General features: G+C 35.8%; 1 protein-coding gene across 1 annotated transcript in view; it reads right to left on the reverse strand.

Annotated features, from left to right (window-relative positions):
• ift172 (intraflagellar transport 172) overlaps positions 1–24,517 on the reverse strand; it is a 122,739-nt gene that overhangs the window by 54,043 nt on the left and 44,179 nt on the right. Inside the window, exons 22-32 of the mRNA XM_028796836.2 lie at positions 23,581–23,829; positions 20,540–20,618; positions 19,864–19,984; positions 19,055–19,199; positions 16,819–16,908; positions 14,836–14,933; positions 12,298–12,433; positions 8,393–8,509; positions 6,398–6,540; positions 5,829–5,922; positions 3,907–3,971 (exon numbers count right to left, since the gene is read on the reverse strand). Of these exons, the coding sequence (XP_028652669.1) occupies positions 3,907–3,971; positions 5,829–5,922; positions 6,398–6,540; positions 8,393–8,509; positions 12,298–12,433; positions 14,836–14,933; positions 16,819–16,908; positions 19,055–19,199; positions 19,864–19,984; positions 20,540–20,618; positions 23,581–23,829 (1,337 nt within the window). The remainder of the gene's footprint in view (positions 1–3,906; positions 3,972–5,828; positions 5,923–6,397; positions 6,541–8,392; positions 8,510–12,297; positions 12,434–14,835; positions 14,934–16,818; positions 16,909–19,054; positions 19,200–19,863; positions 19,985–20,539; positions 20,619–23,580; positions 23,830–24,517) is intronic.

The raw sequence follows: 24,517 nt of genomic DNA on the forward strand, positions 1-24,517 counted from the left end.
TTAAAATTAATGTGAATCTAAATAAATACATCTATATAGAGTTGTGCATTGAGAGAATAGGGAAAGTACTAGTTATTTTGGTCAATCAGAGTAGCTTGGTAGTTGTTTGCATAACATATTCTGTGGCTACTTAGTAATACCTTAATTTCCTTTTTTTCGTTTTTTCCTGAGGAAATATCACTCACTATTGTTTTAATAGCTTGAAATATCATTGCTAGCGCCTGACATACATGCTACCAAAAATTAGGAAAACTAAAATGACCTATTCCAATGGATTTTATAACCCCTTATTAAATCAAAATCCAGATCCCTTTAATTACACATTAATAAAACTTTGGCACAGACACAAAATGGTTAAGACTGCAGCCTCTACACTCCAACAATTTGAATTTGATTCCAACCCTTTCACTGTCCTGCAGAATCCTTTTTTCTGTTACTATGGATTTTACCTAGATATTCTAGATTTCTGGTTCACTGTGAAGAACAGAATATTAGCTTATTTACTTACTCTAAATTGGCATAGTATAAATGAGTGAGATATTGGGTGTGTACAGATTAAACATTATAAGAATGTATCATTATCTGCAAACCCATACCCATTGCTGGGCCAAATTTCCTCTGATAATGGTTTTGTTACATATGTCCTAGGACAGGTAGTTTGTGATAAATTTCTAACACATCTTTACTAAAAAATATATAATTAACCACTTTTAGTAAATGTCTAAACAATATGATGTGACTTGCATCCTAAAGTTTCCAAAACTGAATCTGTTTGAAACTATTTATTAAAAGTTCTACTCATTAGAATAATTACTTGATGAGGATTATGTTTACTTCTGACAGGAATTTCATTTGGCATGCAGGCGCTAATTTCTAGATACTTCAAATGTCATGCCAGTCTAGTTGCATAAAGAGACAAAAAAATAAAACTGTTCTTTTCTTAATTCATCATTAATCCATTGACAAAGGGTCCCAAGCTGCATAATATAGATACTCTATCATCACGTGCTCATATATTTCCTCTTCTCCTATCTAAGACATGAGGTGATAATTCTTCTAAATTCAGTTAACTTATTCATTACTAAGGGTGTAGTACAGTGAATCTAAAACAAAGTGTACTGACAATCCTATTTAAAAGACAATTCTGTCTTTCATTTGATTAACATCCATCCATCCATCCATTTTCTAACCCGCTGAATCCAAACACAGGGTCACGGGAGTCTGCTGGAGCCAATCCCAGCCAACACAGGGCACAAGGCAGGAAACAAACCTGGGCAGGGTGCCAACCCACCGCAGGACACACACAAACACACCCACACACCAAGCACACACTAGGGCCAATTTAGAATCGCCAATCCACCTAACCTGCATGTCTTTGGACTGTGGGAGGAAACCGGAGCGCCCGGAGGAAACCCACGCAGACACGGGGAGAACATGCAAACTCCACGCAGGGAGGACCCGGGAAGCGAACCCAGGTCCCCAGGTGTCCCAACTGCGAGGCAGCAGCGCTACCCACTGCGCCACCGTGCCGCCCCATTTGATTAACAGTTTTTTTTAAATCTTTTTGTTCCCTTCTATATATAATGAACTTGTCAACTCAAATATTAATATGACTTGTATTCTATATAGTAAGGAGTTTATCAAGGATTTTTACGTTATTAAATAGGTTCAGGAAGTGGAGAAGATAAAGGTCTAGCCTGATGCTCTTTTGAAAATGAATGTTATAATAATGTGTTGCTAATAAACACTCATACTTCTGAGCAAAAAATTATCAAGAAACAACCTACCACAATGCATCAACAACTAGCACTGCTAATGAATGATGAATACCACTTTAAAAAACTGTGAAGGGAGTGCCTCCCTTGATGCAGCATATACAACATAAATCATATTTATATATTAGATATAGAGCATATTGGAATGGTATATCCAAATTAACCTTTGCAATTAATTATATGCCATATTATGATAAATACGTATGTCTACAGAAACAGTAAAAATCTTCTAAAAGCCTTTTAGTTCATCACATTGCTTCACCATTAAACAATTCCCCAAATTTTTATTATAAACATTGGACTTCCAATATAACTCGGAGTCCTGCCATGTGCAAAAGTTTGCTGACGACACTGCTATTGTGGGCTGCATCAGGAGTGGGCAGGAGGAGGAGTATAGGAACCTAATCAAGGACTTTGTTAAATGGTGCGACTCAAACCACCTACACCTGAACACCAGCAAAACCATGGAGCTGGTGGTGGATTTTAGGAGACTCAGGCCCCTCCTGGACCCCGTGATCATCAGAGGCGACTGTGTGCTGAGCGTGCAGACCTATAAATACCTGGGAGTGCAGCTGGATGATAAATTGGACATCCAATACTGATGCTCTGTGCAACAGAAGACAGAGCCGACTATACTTCCTTAGAAGGCTGGCGTCCTTCAACATCTTCAATAAGATGCTGCAGATGTTCTATCAGACGGTTGTGGCGAGTGCCCTCTTCTACGCGGTGGTGGGCTGGGGAGGCAGCATAAAGAAGAAGGACGCCTCACGCCTGGACAAACTGGTGAGAAAAGCAGGCTCTATTGTAGGCATGGAGCTAGACAGTTTGACATCTGTGGTGGAGCGATGGGCAATGAGCAAGCTCCTGTCAATCATGGAGAATCAACTGCATCCACTAAACAGTGTCATCTCCAGAAAGAGGAGCAGCTTCAGCAACACACTAAACAGTGTCATCTCCAGACAGAGGAGCAGCTTCAGCAACAGACTGCTGTCAATGTCCTGCTCCACTGACAGACTGAGGAGATCGTTCCTCCCCCACACTATGCGACTCTTCAATTCCACCCAGGGGGGTAAACGTTAACATTATACAAAGTTATTGTCTGTTTTACCTGCATTTTTTATCACTCTTTAATTTAATATTGTTTCTTTATCAGTATGCTGCTGCTGGAGTATGTGAATTTCCCCTTGAGATTAAGATAGATACTTTCTATCTATCTATCTATCTATCTATCTATCTATCTATCTATCTATCTATCTATCTATCTATCTATCTATCTATCTATCTATCTATCTATCTATCTATAATTATCTTTAAAGACAAGAAGGAGTATATGATCAGAAACTGAAAATGCCTTGAAAAGATCCATAAGACTTAATTTCAAAGCAATAAACCAGTTATCAAAGGACACCGACACACTAAGTCCTAGTCATAACAACTGCATAAAAGCTCCTGATGTTATGAATGTTATGACCCACAAACTAATTTCACACACACACACACACACACACACACAAAAAAAAAGCCTTTAACCATACTATAAATGAAATCGTTATAATTTTGTACTGATTATAAAATTACCAAGTGACTATTTTACACCATCAAAAATAATACACAAATCGCTTGGTATAATGTACTAAGATAGGCAGTTACATACTGCTCATATACTAAAGTCTCACAGCAGGCCCATGTCCCAACTTCTTGAATAACCTACAGACACCAAAGCTGCTCCTACTTACATTAAAAGACATAATACAATTCGTTAAAACCATGTTGAAGTTAAGACCTTTTTGGGTTCATTAAATTCAAGAATTCAGTTGTGGGCCGTCACTTAATATGCTTTAAAAGTTGTGAAGCTACAATATATAGAATTTAGACTATATAGGAACTTGAATATACAGAGATAATGCATTGTTTCATCTGTTCCATACTCATATGTTCCCATTCATGTTACTGTGAGACTTTGCAGTAAATGTTAAAAGTTATGCAAATTTAAGAGAAACCAATTACTTTATAACATAAAACAGTGATCTGGAAAACATTTTCTCATTATTATATGCATTAGAACATTTATTTTTCCAAAAAAAAAAAATTCAAGCAGAAATAGTGTATTCTCCATTTGAAATCAACATACATTAACACTGCTTCCTTTGGTTTTCCAGCCTTGATAAACTCAACTTCTGCATCAGAAAATTTCCCCTTAAAAACAAAGAAAAAGAAAACAGATTTATTGAAGGCAGGGTCCTGTCCAGGAGTTGTTTCTGCCTTGCACCCGATGACTGCTAGGAATGGAGTCCAGCTGCTCCACTGCCCTGCCCCTGGTTAACACTAGAATTTCTGAAGCCTACGAAAAAAGTCATAATGCTGGGCCACCATAAATTCCTTTTTCACGTCTTCATCAGAGTCTTTGTTTTGCAAAAATATACAGGTATATATTGTGGCGGACAGCTGGGGGTCCTGCCCAGCCAGGACGCCTGGAGGGACCAAGAGAGGAGCAATACCTTCCCCGGGCCATGAGAGGGCCGTCACCCTGGTCTCCCTGGGGACCACGGGAGCATAGCTTGAAAGCTCATCCCTGTTGGGGCCCATGGTCACTGCCAGGGGGTGCCCGGACAATTATGGAGCCCTGGAAGGCAGCACTTCTGCCACACCAGGAAGTGCTGCCGGAAGAAGAGTCCAGGTACACCCGGAGTTCTTCCGGGTGCAAGAGCAGCACTTCCTCTACACCAGGAAGTGCTGCCGGAAGAAGATCAGGAAGCACCTGGAGCACATCCAGGTGACGTATAAAAGAGGCCGCCTCACTCCACTCGGGAAGCCGGAGTCGGGTGGAAGAGGATGGAGATTGCAACTGAGGAGTTGAAGGCGGCAGAGAGAAGAAGGAAGTCCAAATAGACTGTATTACTGGTGGTTGGTGCACTGTTGTTGTGTTGAGCAGGTGCAGAGAAGAATAAAACGTGTGTATTTTGGGACATTCTGTGTCTGGATCCGAAATCTCCACTATATATATATATATATATATATATATATATATATATATATATATATATATACACATATATATATAGATAGAGAGAGAGAGAGAGAGAGAGAGAGAGAGAGAGAGAGAGAGAGAGAGATTATTTTTTTTTGCCCAAGCGTGGAACCTCAGCCAGCTCTTTACCCTCATAAGGATTCTAAAATCCAAGAGTGGGCTAGTCGTTTTTAAAATTTACAAAATATGCTCCACTTTAGAAAGAAACTTCATCTGGCAAATTACTATATACAATGATTGTGAAGAGATCATTTTTGGCTTGATACCAAACTTATCCTTTAACATTTGGAATTTAAAAACTCCAAGAAGGAAAAATATTGTTTAGTGGAAAGCTTTGTTATTGAACATATATGGGTAAAAAAAAAGAAGCATGGTAAAAAATAAAATAACGCTTTCATCTTGGATTGTGTGAATGTTAGGTGAAGTATTGAATTGGAAATCATGTTTTAATTTTAATAACTAAATATATTTTCCACAATTATAATTAAATTATGCTATACATTAATTCAAACTACAGTTTGAAAAACAAGTGCAATGTTACCACAAAAATGAATATTGAAACACATGAACTAGGTCTCAACTTTCTTAAATAAGTACTCCATGCAGCTCCCCTTGAACCTACAGGCCTTGTGGCCTTCCTATCATACATCCATGGTTATTTACTCTCTGTCTTTATGTCTGTCTGCCTTTGGTGCCCCCATACACAAACATTTTCAATACTGCAACACAAACACTCCCTTCTCATATTTCTTCTTCTGCAATTCAATGGAATCCATTTAATTCCTGCACTACACCTGTAGTTGTCAGAAAATGTCCTATATCTCTATGCAAACCTAACCTGAAAAATAAGTATTCAGAAAAGTGACTAACAGACTTTTTATCTAGAATTTGTAATAACATAAAATACATTACTTCTTGTTAGTATCAGAAAAAAACATAAATATTTAGCATTTCAAATATGTCTACCTTTTACAAATGGAATCTTTCCAAGTTAATTTTAAAATGTGCAACAAATTAGTTTGTACCTCATCTTCAAGAAATATGGCATGCTGTAGATGAACTTCAGGTATTTTGTGTTTCATTGAAAGTTGTGCCAATTCAAAGGCAAAATCAAATGAGCTGGAAAAAATATAATTTAATACAATGCACATTACTATTAATATACATTGTCATACAGTAAACACAGAAAACCATGAGTATATATAGTCAAGTTTCATTTTTTATGGATGAATAATCCAGAGTGTGAATTGATTGTTGTGAAAGTTTGTTTTTTGCACCACATCAGAAAATAGAGAAAGTGTGGAACTGACATGCATTTCCTAATCTGTCAAATTGCTTATTTCATGTTTTACAACTCTAACCATACAATTAACAGTGTTTTATATGTATCAAACAGCAAAAATAGATTATCTGTTCAGACCAAGAGCAAAGTACCTTGTCATGAACTAATGTTCTGTGAGATGCCAAACAATTAATAATAGGTCATATTTATTTCTAAACTATTATAGTAACTTAATAAACTGCATAAAATCTAGCGATTAGGATGTAATGAATTCACATCTAACTTTGTATTATTTTTTTTTTAAATGCTCACCGTTTGTCTACAGCGTAGTCAATAGCCATCTCTAGCAACCCAAACTTGTTTAATAACTTCACTGCTGCTTCTCCTCCCAGACTTTTAGCCCATAAATATGCCACCTGCTTATGGGCGTTTGCTCCTCCATGGGCTTTTGCAACCTATAATAATTCATAATTCAGGATAAATGCATTTGCTTGCTTCGCTTTCCAAGTTTTTTGAGCAATATCTCAACTCTTAATTTGACATGGGGCACAAATAGGGGCTATGCAGAGCAGGCATTGCACAAGGGCACCCAACCACTAGGGGGTGCCAAAAATATCCATACATAAATTTTTTGACTACCAAGGAGTTTTGCTTTTTATAATTAATTAAGAATATTGGCACAAAAGCAAAACTTGCATACCCCCTCAACACAACTTGGTGCTCCTGTTAGTTATTAAACTTTTTAATAGTTCATCACTGAAGGAGATTGTTTGTCTGATTCTTGGTATGTGTACCTGTCAGGGGATCACAACACGAGACATGCTCAAGGTAGTCCAGGTGAACTACAGCCTCAGTTCCATTTGAGGGCTGTTTTTAGTGCAAAATGGCATCCTCTATTTGTTAATAAGTGATCCTATGATATTACAACTGGCATATTCCATGATTAAATACAAAGTATATTATGCTTCTAAACACCATCACTGCATCCCTCCATTCAGAATCATTTCTAAGGTTTTTACGAATAGGGATCATAATATTGAAAACACAAAATAACTGAAAATAACTGCACTTGTAATCTTATATTGTAAGTGGTACACAGAGGCAAACTATTAACTAGTAGCTATTATTGGGCATCAATTTACTCTAAAAAATGATAGCAAAATTACAGTGTAAAAGAGGTATGTCTGTGTGCACTTTTGGGTAGATTACAGAAGTGTAATCTTTTATACAATCATCTATATTTTTTTTTCTGCTCTTTATTTCGCCTTATACAATTTCTTGTATTAGGAATTTGTTAGTTTTTGCATACCCCTTGGGGTCAGAGCGCAGGGTCAGCCATTGTACAGCGCCCCTGGAGCAATTACAGGTTAAGAGTCTTGATCAAGGGCCCAGCAGAGTAGGATCTCTTTTGGTAGTGACGGGGATTCGAACCGGCAACCTTCTGGATACCAGCACAGATCCTTAGCCTCAGAGCCACCATTCCGCCCATAAATAATATTTAATAATATTTAGCAACATACTGACTACCACGTAATATTTCTAAGTATTATGCTTTGCAACTGAAAGCTTAGCAGCACATTGACTATACATTATAATTCTGATTGTAAATAAGGATTTTCTTATCTAAAATTACTCGATACACATGACAATACTACTACTACAGTATTAGTAAAATGAGAAATTTAGAACTTCACTTGTCTTCATTCATCTATTTCAGAATTGGAAGGGGCTAGAGCTCATGTCAGTGCCAGTCCATTGCAAGGCCCACACACATATACACACACACCCATACCCATACCCATACTTAGACACACATTCACACAGAGGTCAGTTTAGAATTCCAAATTAACATAATCTGAATGCTTCTGGGAATTTAGGAGGAAAACAGAGTACTCTGAGGTAAAAATCATGCAGACATGGGTAGAAAATGACACTGGATTAAAAAGTAGCATGATCTGTGAGATATCTATGCAAAAATGAAACAAATAATCAAACAACTACCTGAGATGCCCACAACTGTCCAGACACATTGATGTAAATAACTATGCATATTTTAGGTCAACAAATTCATACTTAGGCAGGAAAGACTGTTTCTCACAAACAATGAAGGAATAACCAGAGTAAATGAAAATCATGATGTGAAATTTAGCAATAACTGAAGCAAAATATTTAATAAAAGATGTTATTTTAACAGCATTTAGGTACCGTAATGAAATTTGCAAGAAATGATTACATTATTATGGAAAATTATTTAATAGTATAGACATTAAGAAATATGATAAAGGGTTGGCACTTTTACATCCTTACCCTGTAGGCTTCTTCCCACATCTCATTCAATCTGAACATATTTACCACTGCTTTCCACTCCTTTGCCTCTAAATAGTGATATTCTGCTTCCTGAAATCTAGACTCTGTTTCCAGCTCCTATAAAGTGAAAAACAATAGATAAAAGCAATTGTAATTCATATATTTTTATGTTCTAGTTTAGAAATGTAAAACGCAAGCTCATAGTGAAAATATAAAAGTAAACCTTCTATGTATCTTCTACCAACAAATAAAACTGCCTTTTAATTTGGCAGTTACAAAAAAAATGTTACTTAAAAAACAAATACATTTATTTTAGCACCAGTAATGGCACACTGCATGATAACGTGCAGTGAATACACATTGCACAGAGCATTCATAGTTTTCATACTCTTTCTCTGTACGTTTAGCATTCTTTTGCTCAGAGGTTGATGCGCTTGCTGCTTCCTGAGAACTCTTCTTTTCTCCACCCGCTTCTTCTCTTCTTTTGTCGGCATCTTTTTGTGTTAAAGATGATTAAGTCAGTGTTTGTGTTGAAATTACTTAGTACGTTTTCCTTAATTTTTTAATTAAGCTGGCACTTCAGTCTTCAATTTGCCTCAAGAATGATTTAAGATATGAAGCGGTAGGGGAAGTAACGGTGAAGGTGGTAGGGATGAGAATGGCACCCATACGCATGTGCTGCACGGCCACCCTGCTGGCTGCTGCCGAGAGCTGATTCTACAATAAAATAAAATAAAAATAAAAACAGGAATAACCTTGGAGGCCAATCATCACCCCAAAAGCGGATAGTAGACATCACATAGTATACGTGTATACCAAATTTCAGGTCAATAGTTCAAATGGTTTGCGAGCTACAGGTGATTTAAAATCCTGGACAGACAAACGGACTGCCACTGTAGCGTATTATATAAGAAGATTTTATTTGTAGTCATTAGAGCAACTGGAACAAAATCATTAGGTGCAAATATTAAAATATTAACACCTTTACCACAAATTGCTGAGCGATTTAATTCAAGCTCATTTACAGCAACATGGTGCAGTTACTAGTGCTGAAAGACTGGAAAAAGACCAGGGGCCTCATGTATAAACGGTGCATACACACAAAAATGTTGCGCAGGCCCGTTTCCACACTAAAATCGCGACGTATAAAACCTAAACTTGGCATAAAGCCACACACATTTTCACGGTAGCTAAATGCTTGGCATACACAAGTTCTCCGCTCAGTTTTGCAAACTGGCGGCACCTAGCATCAAAGCAGGCTACTGTTCCAGTGTGGTTTCCCTTTCTTTTTTAGATCCACATCCCTGATGCGGCTTTATAAATAAACTGAAATTAACCGCATATTGTTTATTACTTTAATGCATCTGATTGTAATTAACCTGTAACAATATATTGGCCCACAGAATGGTCAAACTATTCTAAATACCATAGCTGCTTTAGCATTGTTACTCTCAATGCATCTTCTTCTTCTTTCAGCTGCTCCCATTAGGGGTTGCCACAGCGGATCATCTTTTTCCATATTACTCTCACTGCACCACTCGGAGTATTTATATCACTATATCTGAGTGGGGAATCACAGCTCTAAAGCAGCTGATTGGAAAGAGAATTATCGGTATACAGCATCAAGCACACGCTGCCTCAGCCATGCTGTCTATTGAACTGCTCTCATATGACAAATGCTTCAGAGCCTTTCCTTGCAGTTCAGAAACAGTTTCATCCGAAGAACAATAAACGCACTCAATCAGTCCATCAAGTGTTCCTTGCAGAACGCTTTGTACTTATAAGTACAATTACCTCACTGTAAACTTGCGATACAGTTATAATATTGCACAACCTGAGCCACTTTATAAAGCGTGTATTTACATATGATGACGATATCATTTTTAAGATGAAATGCAGCAAAATATGTTTATTATACAGATAAAATTTTAACTTCATTTAAACAATCCATATTGTTAATAATTAAACATGTGAGGACACGGTGCCATAGCGCTAGCAAGGAGCTGGTGCTTTGTTGACGGATTGTTCCTGCCTCGTGCTGTATTCTTGCTGGGGCTAGCGCGACACTGGAAGGATAGATGGATAGAATAATTAGACATGTACTACGAAGATATTTCAGTGTTCCTTAAAAGTTTTGAAGAATCGGCGTTCTAAGCTTACAGATAGCTTAACGTCTATTACAGAGCTGATTGTGTGGCGATTGGGTATTTGGAGAAAAAAAAGTAAGGACAGGAACTGGGGGTTAGTACGTTTGAAAGAGACAGTACTCCTGCAAAAAATTATTTCATCGAAGGTCGTGCACGGCACAGCAAGCATCTTGCGTGAGGCATGAGCAATCACTGTGCCACAGTGTTCCCATGTTTAATAACATGCTTTAACTCTTATCATCATGAAAATGATATCAAGTATACATCTCAGTATTTTAATTATTCAGAGAGCTGTAATATCACGAATGTAATGGATTCTGTGTCCTGTCAGAGGAAGAGAAAGCCCGTTTAAGAAGCACATAGTGATTCACACACATAGAGCACATAGAAGGTCAAATACAAAACTAAGCATTTAATGTGCTACTTTAGTTACGTTGGGATTTGAGGAACTAGTAAATTAAGCGATTTTAAGATGAAGTTTATGATGTTCTACTTTAATGACAAAATAAACTACGTGATTAAAGTGGAAATTTCGAGATTGAAGTTGACATTTTGTGCTTTTTTTCCCACTGTGTGCCTATTTTTTTTTTCTCTCTACCCTAACAAGCTTTCATATGACACTCAGACGGTGGGCTACAACTCGCCTTTTCATGGCGACTTTGATATCTGACAACTTCTTTTTTTTATTTCAGGCACTGTGCGACTTTGTGAACTTTAGCTTTCGAGTTTCTCCGACACTCTATGTCACTCGATCAACTTCCTTTTGTTGTTTATACTACTGTTTAAACCAACAAATAGTATGTTTTTCCTTTGCCTCCACTTGGTATTCGCTGAAATCCTTTTATTCCCCCTTGTGCTTTTGCCATTGCCTTTTCACAGAACATTGAGCTTAAGGGCTATTTATATTGATTTGCATATTCAAAGAGGCGTAATTCTGGAAGGAGTTTGGGGAGTGGCAGCAGGCGCGTACACGTGTGTTACTTTTCACGCTGACCGGGATATATAGAGCGGAAGAAGTTGGCGAATGCATAGATTTATGCATCTGGATTTTTTTGTGCATACGCACATTTCCGCTTTTGTCACGCCATGTTTTAGTGTAAATTCTACACACGCCGTTACGCATGAGGCCCCAGTACCTACCTTCTCAGATAACAAACTTCAGCACATTACACCTGACTAAGGGAGACTGTATTATATCTTTTAGAAAATATGCGATGAGATGTCTGAAAAACATGGTCTTTACAGGTCTACATAGACTTCAGGGTAGCATAAATACTGGAAATCACTTGTTGGGGCTTTAGTCTGGTGTTCTTGTAGCCAAAGTGGGTGGGGGCTGAATTAAAGCCATCTCTAGGTAGTAGTGTTGAGAGAGGAACTGGATCAACAGGAGATGATGGGAGGAACAGAGGCAAGGGTTATGGAAGACAGGGAGTCACAATTACCTTGATATGTAGAGCTGACAAAGCATTAACTACGTAATGCAGGTCGTTAAGGTCAGTCAAGATTTGTTTATGTGTGTTGCAAATTTTGTTTTCTATCCTGTGAGCCCCTTTTTACTATGCTTTAAATAATAATTACATTTAAAATTTGCACTCTTTTAACCTTACTCCAGTACATTAAATAAATTAGCAAGGGCTGCCTTTCTACATTTTATTGTGGCAGTTAATTTCTTTTGAAACTGGAATAAAAATACAAATTAAGAAAAATAATAATTGCGTCCAAAGCATTTTAAGATTATACTCTTGGAAGTTTTCCCACCTTTGCCAGATATAGGTGCGTCTCAGTTAGCAAATCCTTATGGTGCTTTGCAACTAAGCGAATCATATCATTGTACATCTTATGTTTTTTGTACATAGTTATTGCTAAATCCGGTTCATCTATAGTTGTGTAAAGCCTGCATAAAAAAAGAGAGGAACAAAACATGTCCTTGTCACTTTACAGATATAACACTGTTAGTTAATGTTTTCAGTTTTATTCTATGTAATTCAATATGTAAAGCATTTAATAGTGCATAATAATTGTAAATCTAAATATAAAAATATCCAAAAAATATTAATTTCTATTTTCCCCAATATTAAATAAAAATATTGTGAATTTTTCATGCTGCATAACATGTTGAAGAAATGAATTCTGAATAACAGGAATCATACATGTTAACCATGGAAAGTACAAATTTAAAAATATAAATATATTGGCACTTTTTATAATTAGAAATCTATATCCAATTAGAGAAGTTAAAACCACCCTCATTTTTCCATTTCATACCATAAATAAAAACATGCATTTTGCTTATCTAATAACTAGTCTGTTCCAGAAAGTAGGATTAGGGTGAAATCTCATTAAAGTATGCCTTATGTCTTACATCTTTTTGATGATATTAAAATTACAAAAATGGAATACAATGCTTACTTATGGGCATATAAGATTTCAAGTACAGTAATATCATCAAGGGGACATTTTGCACAATGCAACAATTTACCACACAATGTTTACACAAATTTTATTGATTAACTCTTTTACCCACTCACTCTTCCACAGATATTCCTCCACATCACCTCTGTTTTCTTAGATGCTCCTGCTGCTGAATTGCTCCTTGTTTGGAGGATATGCTAAGAATACTCATGCACTATCATGAACACCTCTTGCTCTACTGGCATGAATTTTGTTCCCACTGCTTCTCAGATTTGTAATGTGTGGTTCATCAGCTGTTCAATACTTGACTGATAAGGGCTTGTAAATTTGGTTGTGGAGATGCATTAATCCAAATAAAATCCAGTGTACTGGAACCAGCTAATTGCGATATAGCAAACCAGGATTTGTTCTGAGATGCAGGATTACCTAATCTCACTTTCTGGAACAGACCCCAGGATATCTCATTTCAAGATATCTTTTTAATTGGCCCTGCAAAGGACTGGTGTCATTGCCAAGACGTGTTCCTACTTTGTGCCCAAAGATCTGGCCACACCACAATCAAGAAATTCATTGAGAAAATCTGAAAATGTTATCTTGTGCTAAATTTTAAGATCTAAAAATAAATTATCATAAAATGTTCTGCCTTACAAAGAGTACTTCCCATCTATACTAAAATAAGTTACATGTAATATTCTAAAGTGAAAATAATATTCTAAGGTCAATGCATATATGATTCTTAAAATCAGCAGGAACCAATTCAGAAACATTTTAGAGCGCACTTGACACATGAAGGAATTTTTTTGAGATCTCTCAAAATTAATCTCAAAAAACTTAAAAATTGGCTTGAAATTATTTCAAGAAATGTTAAAACATTTTCCATACCTTGAAATAAATTTTAAATTATCACAAAGGGAGAACAAATTCTAAGACAGTGTTTCCCATGTTTTTTCTTTTATTTGACATTTATAAAAGCATAGCAGCATGATTTTTACATTTATAAGACATTTAGAAATAATTCTGCTTTTTCTATAGATTTAAATGCTTAACTCTTTATTGTTGATTTCATGTAGAGAAAAGCCAAGCAAAATGACACCTTTTATTGGCTAACTAGAAAGATTACAATATGCAAGCTTTCGAGGCAACTCAGGCCCCTTCTTCAGGCAAGATGTATATTTTGCCCTTTCTCTGTGCAGTTTCCCCCCTTCATTGTATCTTATTAATGACAATTAAAAACAGGCAGAGCAGACACGCAGGCAAATAACACTGAATCATGAAAGGCTGCAACTACTTTAGCATCAGACCCACTAATTAGTAAATAATGGAATAATTAAACAATTAGAACACCTAGAAAAGTAGAATGAAAATCAAGATGAAAATACTGTTAAAAAGAAAAAAACTATATTATTCTCATATAACTGCTTGGTACATTTTAATATTTTTTTTAGCAAACTTAGTTTTATAATTTCTATATTGTTCCCTAAACAAAGAACTTGGGAAATAACAGTTAATTAGCCCAGGAGTTCAATTAAAAACAGAAGTTGGTTGGAACAAAAACCTGCAGCCACAGTGGGGAAACACTGTTCTAAGACATATAAAAATCTATTGGAGATATCTAAAAATATATATTTCAAATATATTAAATGTATTCCAGTTATCTTCCTATAATAAAACAGACAATGAAGTATCCATTATAAAAGGGAAAGCGTTTTACAGGAAGTCTTTAAATCATATTTTCTCACTGCCTGTGGTCATCATTATATTCAAAGAAAAAAACGGCATGTAGTGCCTACACACATCTAAATGTACCTAAACATCTTGATGAATGCATCACCTATGTAAAAGGGGCTCTGCTTATGAGCACTTCAAACAGCAGTTACACATTACCTCTCTGCTTCCTTGAACTTCCCTTGCTTTTCAAGCTCTTCTGCCCTTTTCCTGTAGAGTTTTGTAACATCTTCTTGATTCATACACTTTCTTGCCAGCTGAAATGGATATAAATAAACAAGTAAATAAAGTGGCCCTCAGGTTGTGGGTTCAGATCCCACTACTGACACTCCGTGACCACGAGTAAGTCACTTCACCTGCATGTGCTCCAATTGGAAAAACAAAAGAAACAGAACCAATTGTATCTTAAATGTTGTAACATGTGACACCTTGGATAAAGGTGTCAACCAAATAGTAAGTAAATAAATAAATAAATATCAGGTCTACGGTGGTGGTATTATTACCAATTTTTATGTGGTGTGGATGATGTGACGCTGCACATGTTGAGGCCTCTGGGCCAGTACCTAATAATTTCATTTGCAGTGGGAGGCACAAAGTCTAAACTAAGGGGTTTGATAATGAGCTTTGACAACACAGTGTTAGATGCTGATCTGTAATCTATAAACAAAAACTGCCGTGGGAGAGTTCTATTATACAGATGTGCCAGGATTGATATGGATTGCAAAAGACATATGGCATCCTCTGTGGGCCAACTGTAAGGTTATGCAAACTGGAGATGGTCCTTGTTATCTGTAATACTTTGCTTAATGTGTCTCAACAGCAGTCTCTTAAAGCATTTCCTTACTACAGCAGTGAGAGCCACCTGTCTGTAGTCATTCAGATGTCTTTGTGAAGCAGGTAGAGACCACAGATTTTTTTCAGCAGATGATTAAAGGTGTCATTGAAGAGATCAGCCAATTGGCTGCTATAGGCTTTTAAAACAATTCCCTGAAATTACATCTGGAAGTTTTATGAACTTTTACTCAATTAAAAAAATCCTTATGTCATGTACAGAAAAAAGAAAGATGAATCACGTGGTGTTACAATCCAGTTTTAAACATTGGGCTACTGTTATTATGCTAACCATAAACCATTTTGTTAACCATTAATATCTTACTTTTGCAATGTATCTTGAATTAAAAAATATACTGTTCTGAGATTGTGAAGGGAAACTGTGCTGAATTAAATAAAATTAATTTTTAAAAAATCTTTTTACAATAGTGAATCTTTATTGAGTATGTGAGTGCAAGGGGTAAACATAAACAAGGAAGTGAAGCACAGCAGGAAAAGGTTTTTTGGCATCCACACTATAATTTTTTAATGTTACTAAGTGTTTGCTATGGAATGGTTTAAACGGCTGTAGGCCATAATTGCTAGGATGTTTAAAACAAGCTCCAGTCATTTTGTGGGGATGCATGAAGAGCAAAAAAAACTAGGCAGATTAAAACAGGGAAAAACGAAAAGAAGGGAATATATTCTTTCTGTTTCTTAACAAATGACTCATAGAGCCAAACAGTGCTGCTCAGACACAAATGTTATGTTTTGATTTAATTACTCCTACTCGCAAGAACAGGAGTTTCTGGAGGTAATCAATAAATGACTAACAAGACAGGAAGCCTCTCTAGATTTAGTGTTCCATAACAATCAGGATAGGATTCAGGAGATAGGTATGATTAAACCATTCATATCTGTTAACTATAATATAATAATACATTTCACATTTTGGCAGGGTGCATTTTTAAAAACTAAAACAGTTAAAATTTAAATTTAGCAGGGCAAAATTTTATATCAGTGTCCAAATGAGATACATTAGGTTAAGCTTTTTTTTTGATTGACAACCAAGGAGATGTGGGCCAGGCTTAATAATGTCTTACATGTAATACATGAAATGTATATTCCAAAACTTAGACGCAATAATAAATTAGAGAAAACTCTGCAATAATAAAAACTTCATTGCTTATTTTTTTGTAGCATACAAAATAGTACATATTTCTTACCATTTAGCATCTGGAAGTATCTGAAGCAGAACATAACATTATACATCCTGTTCATTATGAAATAAAATTTAGCATTTCAATGGATGTTGTTTCAAATCTGACATACCTTATGAGCATGTTCCCACTGTCCTGCTTGAGTATACATCTCTATAGCTTCAGATATACGATCTGCTTTGACATAGAATTTTTCAGCCACCTGAAAAAATAAAATAAAAATAAGAAAAATGAAACAGAGAGAAAGACAATATGTATAAATCTGGCAAAATCAGATTTTGATTCTGTGTATTTAATGTTTACTAGACACCCAAGTTCTCAATGCATGTTTCTGTTTTTCTTTAATTCTGCATTAACTTAAACAGATACAAAACTCTGACACTCCCTCACAGTGTGGGTAATGTGCCTCATTGGGGATGAGCAACTGCTCATTCGACACAAAGTCAAACCAGCGGTACCCAAGGATTCCCCAAAAAGACACAATACTGAAGGAGTCCAGTCTTCGTCTCAGGTCACTGGAGAGCATCCATGTCAACCAACTAAAAGACTTGAACGTTTATCTTTTTGCAAAGATAACGGGAGCGCAACACACCCCTTTTCAGTGACCTCATGAACCCCCATGCTCTTTCGATTCGTCTACTAACTTCATAGGAAGAGACACCAGAGACATGAATGTCACTGCTGAGGTAAGTAAACCTTTCAAAGAGGTCAACATTCTCTCCGCAGACAGACACATTGCTGATGGCTGTGCCCAAGAGGTCATTAAAGGCCTGGATCTTGGTTTTTATCCAGGACACTCACAAGCCCCGACACTCAGACCCCTCACTCAGTCTCTCGAGAGCCCCAATCAGAGCCTCTATTGACTCCGCGAAGATCACAGCATTGAGATAAGTGAATCTCTCTTCACCAACAGATGTCCCACAGCTTCTGGACCCCACAACCTTGCCCAACACCAAGTCCATGCAAACACTGAACAAAGTAGGAGCAAGAACAAACCCTTGACGAACCCCAGAATCAACTGGGAAAAATGCAAGGGTTCTGCCTCCACTCTGCACAGCACTCACAATACCAGTGTACAGGTTGGCCATGATATCCAGCAACTTTGGGGGATCATACAAAGTCTCAGGATGTCCCACAGGTCAGCTCAATTAACTGAGTTGAACGTTTTAGGAAAATTGGCAAAGGCAGCAAAGAAACTCTGCATATGATCAATACTTATTTCAAATCTCATAAAACATAGTAGTAAATGCCAACATTAACTAAGACAAAATAAAATATGAGTATAATTTGTTTGATGTGAGTAAAAACAAAAATTTTAAATGAAAAATTTAGAGTGTAAAATGCAAACAAGAGATCAAAATAAACAACAGTAAAAAGTTATTTTGCACAACTCAAGAAACACGGTTGTTTATACTACAGTTTCATTTTGTGAATAAAAACTATACAACTATACAAACTATACAATCTACCTGTATTTCTACAAGTTAATAAAACATCTGCTTTACAATTAAATGAAGAATAAGTAAGTAAAATTAGAAGAATTAATGGATATTTTGCCCTGTGAAAGAAACTAAATTTTGCAGATTTTTTTCATCATGCCATTAACTCTAAATCTACAAAATCTGTGGTGAGTGTTAGCTTGATCATAAATAAGAAAATCTAAATAAAATGATAAAATAAAACAGAAGACAAACCAAATATGACCCATCTTTTCACTGCAAAGTTCAACAACGACTGGCAAGGAACAGCCTTTAAATATTACCAAGGTAATATTACTTCAGTGGCAATCCAAATAAACACTTCCTGGGTTATGAATTACTTCTTGCAGAAATTTCTCTAGTGATTCCAGGCAACTTCTGCACCATGAGGACCAATTCCTAAATAAAGGGTCAGACATTCTTCATATGTGCTATGCTGCCTGATCTCAACAATACTTAACTGGGATCCAAAACATACACGTAGGAACCTGTTGCTAACAAATACTGATGGGGGAGCTTTTTTGTGATCTTCTTGTAGCTTTTACTATATACTTCAGTACCTATACAGTAGTAACTTCCAAGGCACCATTTAAACAATGTGGCAAACCCTCAAATGGTGGCTATTTAGTGATGCTGGTATTTGAAAGGGTTCTCCAGCTAGCAGCAAGGGTTCTTCATTAGAGTGTGTACTCCAACAGATATATCTCATTGTGTACTAGCCCTGTGCCCCTTGCCAGCCAGGCAACCTGGTACAAAGTGTATTAGTCAATTTGTTGTGCTGCACCTGCACTTACCTTAGTATTCAAATGTGGGAACATGCTGTATCATATAATGCTAACTACTTATAGCAGTTTAGACTTGTTTCCTTACCTCAAATTCTTGTACTGAGGCATAGTGCTGAGCTATTATGTAGTAATATTTTACTGCTGTTTTGTCATCCTGGAGTTCCAAAATATGGACAGCTTTCTTCCATTGCCGTGCTCCAATAGCAGCCTCAATAGCTTTTGAAGAGCAGCTGTTAAATAAATGTTTAAAACCTTCAAACCAAAACGTTTCTAGTAATACACTTATGCCAAAATAGTGCTCAATAATTCAGACAAAAGATCCAAAACATCCTGAACGAGAAGATAATAACTTTAAGAAGCAAAAAGTATTTATTGTAGATTAATTAAGCAGAGAATTATGGTAAAGATGGCAAGAATGTATTCAAGAGAATGAAATGAATGCAGAGTTTAATACACGGACCTTTTACAACATAAACTAGTATTTTAGGTATGATTTTTATATTCAGTAAAATAAATGTAGAGAAGTCATACATACACCCAAAAGACAACATTTCTAATGTATAAAAAGGCTCAACCGTGTAAATGCTTATTCTTCCTAATGTTCAGTGTGTTGTGCACTTTACAAAAACAAACTGAAATGAATTCAATTAACCTAGGGTACTAATGATGAAACACTGGTTACTACTGCTACTCAGCAGTGGTTACTGATCTAGTGTGCTGGGAGTATATACATATAAAACTAGTATACGTTTAATACTTCCATGTACTGAAACATTCACAGCCTATTTACTACAAATACATTATTGTTTTAAAAATAAAAAAAAAAACTCTACACATTTGTAGTATTTTAGAAACTATTTTGGGGAGAGATTTTTGCAGCTTTACAAGACTCACCCAGCTTCAATGTAATGATTGATTGCAGCATCCATCTGCTTCTGCTGCACCAAGTAATCTCCCCAGGCCTCTTCTAACTTGACAACATCCGCAGGGAAAGCAAAACGTGCAAGCTCCACCGCTTGGCAAAAAATGACAATACAATAGCATGTTACTTTTGTTATTATATTTGAAATGAAAATAAAATAGTATAAATTTAAAAATAAATTCCTAAAATTAAGAACATTTTGGACATTCATGGGACACCTAAAATGCACTGACAAATATCTGATTGTTTTTTGCAACACAGATTCAAAGAGTTCTAAACTTATTTCTGGAGTCTTTTGGATAATATGGTAAGTCAACTTCAAAGCATGCATATTATACTATTAAGTTTAGCTAAAGTTCTCAGCTCTAATACTCTATGGATTACAGGATATGATATAAAACAAACATTTGAAGACGGCATCGTTAACTGTACGATAAATGTGTGCTTTTTATTTGAAGCAAGTTTTTCTTGGAAGAACTTTGTTGTTGATAAAAGAAAAATCTAAAAATTTGGTATTCATTTTATATGTAAAAGATGACAGGTAGAGCAGTGAACGAAAGTAAACATGAAAATATGTCACTGTCAATATTTCACATTACCTGAAAGGAAGCTATCAATTTCTTAAGTAACCTAAAGACTATTACTTACCTTTTCTAAAGGCAAATCCCTTACGATAACATTCCAGGGCCCTTTGATGATTTCCAGTTTTTTCAAACAGGTCTCCTGCCTTTAATAATATAAATTAAAGGTCAGTTATATGGTTTATAATTGGAAGATTTTGTCATCATCAGTCATTTTCTAACCCTCTTATTCCTGAACAGTATCAATGGAGGGTGTCAGGAGCCTATCCCAGGTAGCAAAGGATGCAAGGCTTGAACAATCCCCTGGAATGGGTGCCAGTCCATCGCATTGTGAAGACACACACACAAACACTAACATACCATGGGAAATTTAGTATTGCTAATGCACCTAACCTGTATGTCTTTGGACTATGGAAGGAAGCTGGTACACCTGGATGAAACCGACACAAACACAGGGTCAACATGCAAACTCCATGCAGGAAAGACTGGGACACAAACCAAAGTCTACTAACTACGAGGCAGCAGTTCTACCACTGTGCCACCACACCACCCTTATAAGATTTTGCTTTTAAAAAAATTTGATTTGGTTTTCTTCCCTAAAAAAGCATGCATTATTGCTTTGGTTAAACTGACAGTGACAACTGTAAGGTATTTCTATTGTTTGTAGGTTGGAGTTCATACTGCACCATCAATAACATGTTATAGTTTATTTCAACAAGAAAGAGAAACAACCAGTAATGAGGAGCGGGAGGTGTAACCGGATTGGCAGAAAGAAGTAGCTCTGTGTTGTAAATTCATTGTTGTCTTTATTATTAAAAAGACTTGATAAATAGTGCATAAAGAAAAACACAATTTCCCCTCAATAATTAATGGTACAGTGTACCAAATACTGTATCTCTATAGATTGATGACTCCTTTGCTACATTATGAGGTCACTCAGAAACCACCAAAAACATGACTTTATCAGTTTGTTATTTAATCAGAGCTACAAAGACCATTCTGTTTATGCAAATTTGATAGCATATGGTAAGTACAGTCTGGGCTTTCTTCCATGTACTGCCTGTTTCATATCACCCTACGACATTTCAATGCAATTCAAATCGGGGCTTTGTCAAGTTCAGTCCATAACCCTCCATTTCTTCATTTTGAACCATTCATTGATGGATTTGCTAGTGTGCTTTAGATCATTATTTTGTTGAAATTTCCATTTCTAGTACAACTTTTAGCATACTTTGATATGATGCAGAATTCATAGATTACATGATGACTGCAAGCAGCCTAGGCACTGAAAGCAAAGGAACCCTAAACAATAAAATTTCCACCAATATGCTGCACAGTTGGCATGAAGTTCTTCTCCTGAAATCCTCTGCTTGGTTTGCACCAAACATGTCTACTGTTACTGTGCCCAAACAACTGTATCTTTCATTCATCTGACCAAAGCACACTGTTAAAGGCTTGGTCTTAGACAATATAGAAAACTATAGTCTTGTTCTTGTTTCTGGACAGCAAAGAATTTTCTCTAGCACATCTCTCATACAGGTCAAATGTGCTCTGACATCAACTTTTGCAAGACTTACCTGCAGATCCTACAGTCAAAATTTAAGGTTCTTAGAGACTTTTCTAGTATAAAATTAGCTCTTGGCCTGAATTTGCTGGGCCTGTCGGTCCTAGACAAATTAGCAGTTGTTTGAAATCTATACTACTTACAGTGAAATGATGGATTTCAAATAATTTGGCCATCTTTTTAAATCTCTTGCCAGAGTCGTAGACATCCACATCCTTCTTTCTAAGTTCCTTAGAGAGCACTTTTGATCTTGTCATGATGACAACACACACAACAATGACAAATAGAACACCAGACCCTAAATATCTGCATTTTAAATAAGACAGCTTCCACATGCATACTTTCAAAGAAGGCTCTAATCACTGGTACCTAATCTGGTACACCTGATTCTAATCTTATGAATTTGAAAAGGCAATAAATGTATGGGTGTACTGACGTTTTCCACTTGAACAATCTGCATTTTATGTTAATTTATATTATAAGAATGAATACACTGTGTCACGTTTGTGTCATTTGTTCAATTATATCACTGTTATCTGTAAGCAATACTTGTATGAAGATCCAATGTTTGCCTGTTCAACAAAGTCAACAATTTCCCATGGGGTGTTCTTATGTTTTCACATGACTGCACATCATGTATAAGACATTAAAAACATATTTTTAAAAAAATATTTTAGAATTCTATATCTTACTCATTAAGGTGGTTTATGATTTTGAAAACCTCTGCCAAATTGTTGTTTAATTTATCGTCCCATTAAACAACTATGTCAAAAACCAAGTGTGAACAGGCTCAACCAATTTAAATATTGAAGAGTGAATAAATTACAGAAGATGACATCCATCCAGCCTTACGTAATTTAGGGTGATAATCCTGTTCTGGATGGTGATCACTTGTGCATGGCTTAATTCTCCATGCATGTTAATGATATGGAGGAAAACTGGAGAATGCTGAGCCATAAAGAGAACATCCAAATTTCACACAGATCAGGCCACAGTTCAACCACTGCACAACAGACCTCTTAAAAATTAACATAACATTTCAAGCTATTCAGGCCAAAAACAATATATTCACTATCTCTATTACTTTCATATCAAGATAACATAAACTACCATTTTTCTATTTATGCTAAAACAATACTTAATGACTCAATTAATAACAAATTAAATGAATGAATGAAAGTATTTTACCAGGCCTTTGGGCAAATTGTCAGTTATTTGAAATCATCTGATAATATAATTATATTAAACTTTATATATTGTTTCAGTAACATAATAATAATAATAATTCATTACATTTATATTGTGCTTTTCTCATACTACATTTTGTTTGCATATTCGTTACAAAGATAACAGAAAACAACCCATCTACATAAAATAGATAATCAGTCAATTTAAAAAAAAAATGCAAAAAAGTGCACAACAACATTTATTTCTATAGGGGAGAATGCAAACTTAAAACTTAGTGTAAATAGTTAGCTAGCTTAGTTGTTTTACATTTTGGCTAGGTATGAAAGTATACATCAAAATTACCCAATAATACTTACCCTTTCATGAAAATCACCTTTGATTAATGAAGATGTAATTCTGTTTACAATATTGTTGTTGGCTATTAATTCATCCCTGCTTAGAGCTAAACGGGCTGCCTTGGCTGGCAAGCCTGCCTTTAGATATAAATCAATAGCACCACTGTAGTCATGTTCATTTTCCTTTAATTCACCAGCTTTCTCATCTTGGTTTGTTTCCATTAGCCACTGATAATAACTCCTCTTAAGGTTATCTAGTTCAGGATGACCCTAAGCAGGATTAAAATAGTAGAATATGTCACATTTTTCAAAATAAAATTAAATATTTAAAAAAAGTAAATCGTTTTAAAACTGAAACTAAACAAAAAAAAATGAATGGGATACAGTTCCCCTCCCAGAAAGTATAAAAATTCAAAGGTAAATTAAATAAGCTTCTTAGTCATAAAAATAATTTTTCCTGTATCAGGTTGTTTATTTTTTTAAAAAAAGTGTTTATTTTCTCTCTTTTTTTACCAGGATTTAAAGACATGAAAAAACTGAAGTAAACTGACAAACGATTGTAAAATGATGGCTTGTAAAGTTCTAAAACCCTAGCAATCCCTATATAACAATTTACTTAATACCCAGATGGTCTGTTTTTTGCAGGTGAAAATATACATTACTTCTTATGTCAATACATTGACATCCGACAGTTTACACTATTAAAAAAATATTCATTTCTGGGTCAGATACATATCATTTCATTCATTAGAGCCAAATGCCAAAAAGCATTGAGTATATTGTGTGTGTGGATATTCTGCTGCTATAGGCAGAAATCAACTTTGGCAGTGGCATAATTTTAAATAAACAATCAGTCCAGTGCAGTGCAACATTTATTATGCATAAGAAAGTCTGATTCTCGTTTTCTTAATGACAACATGACATGGCCATACAGGTTACTCTCATGGCATGTTTGTAT

This window comes from Erpetoichthys calabaricus, chromosome 3 (genome assembly GCF_900747795.2).
Source record: "Erpetoichthys calabaricus chromosome 3, fErpCal1.3, whole genome shotgun sequence".
Lineage (NCBI taxonomy): Eukaryota > Metazoa > Chordata > Cladistia > Polypteriformes > Polypteridae > Erpetoichthys > Erpetoichthys calabaricus.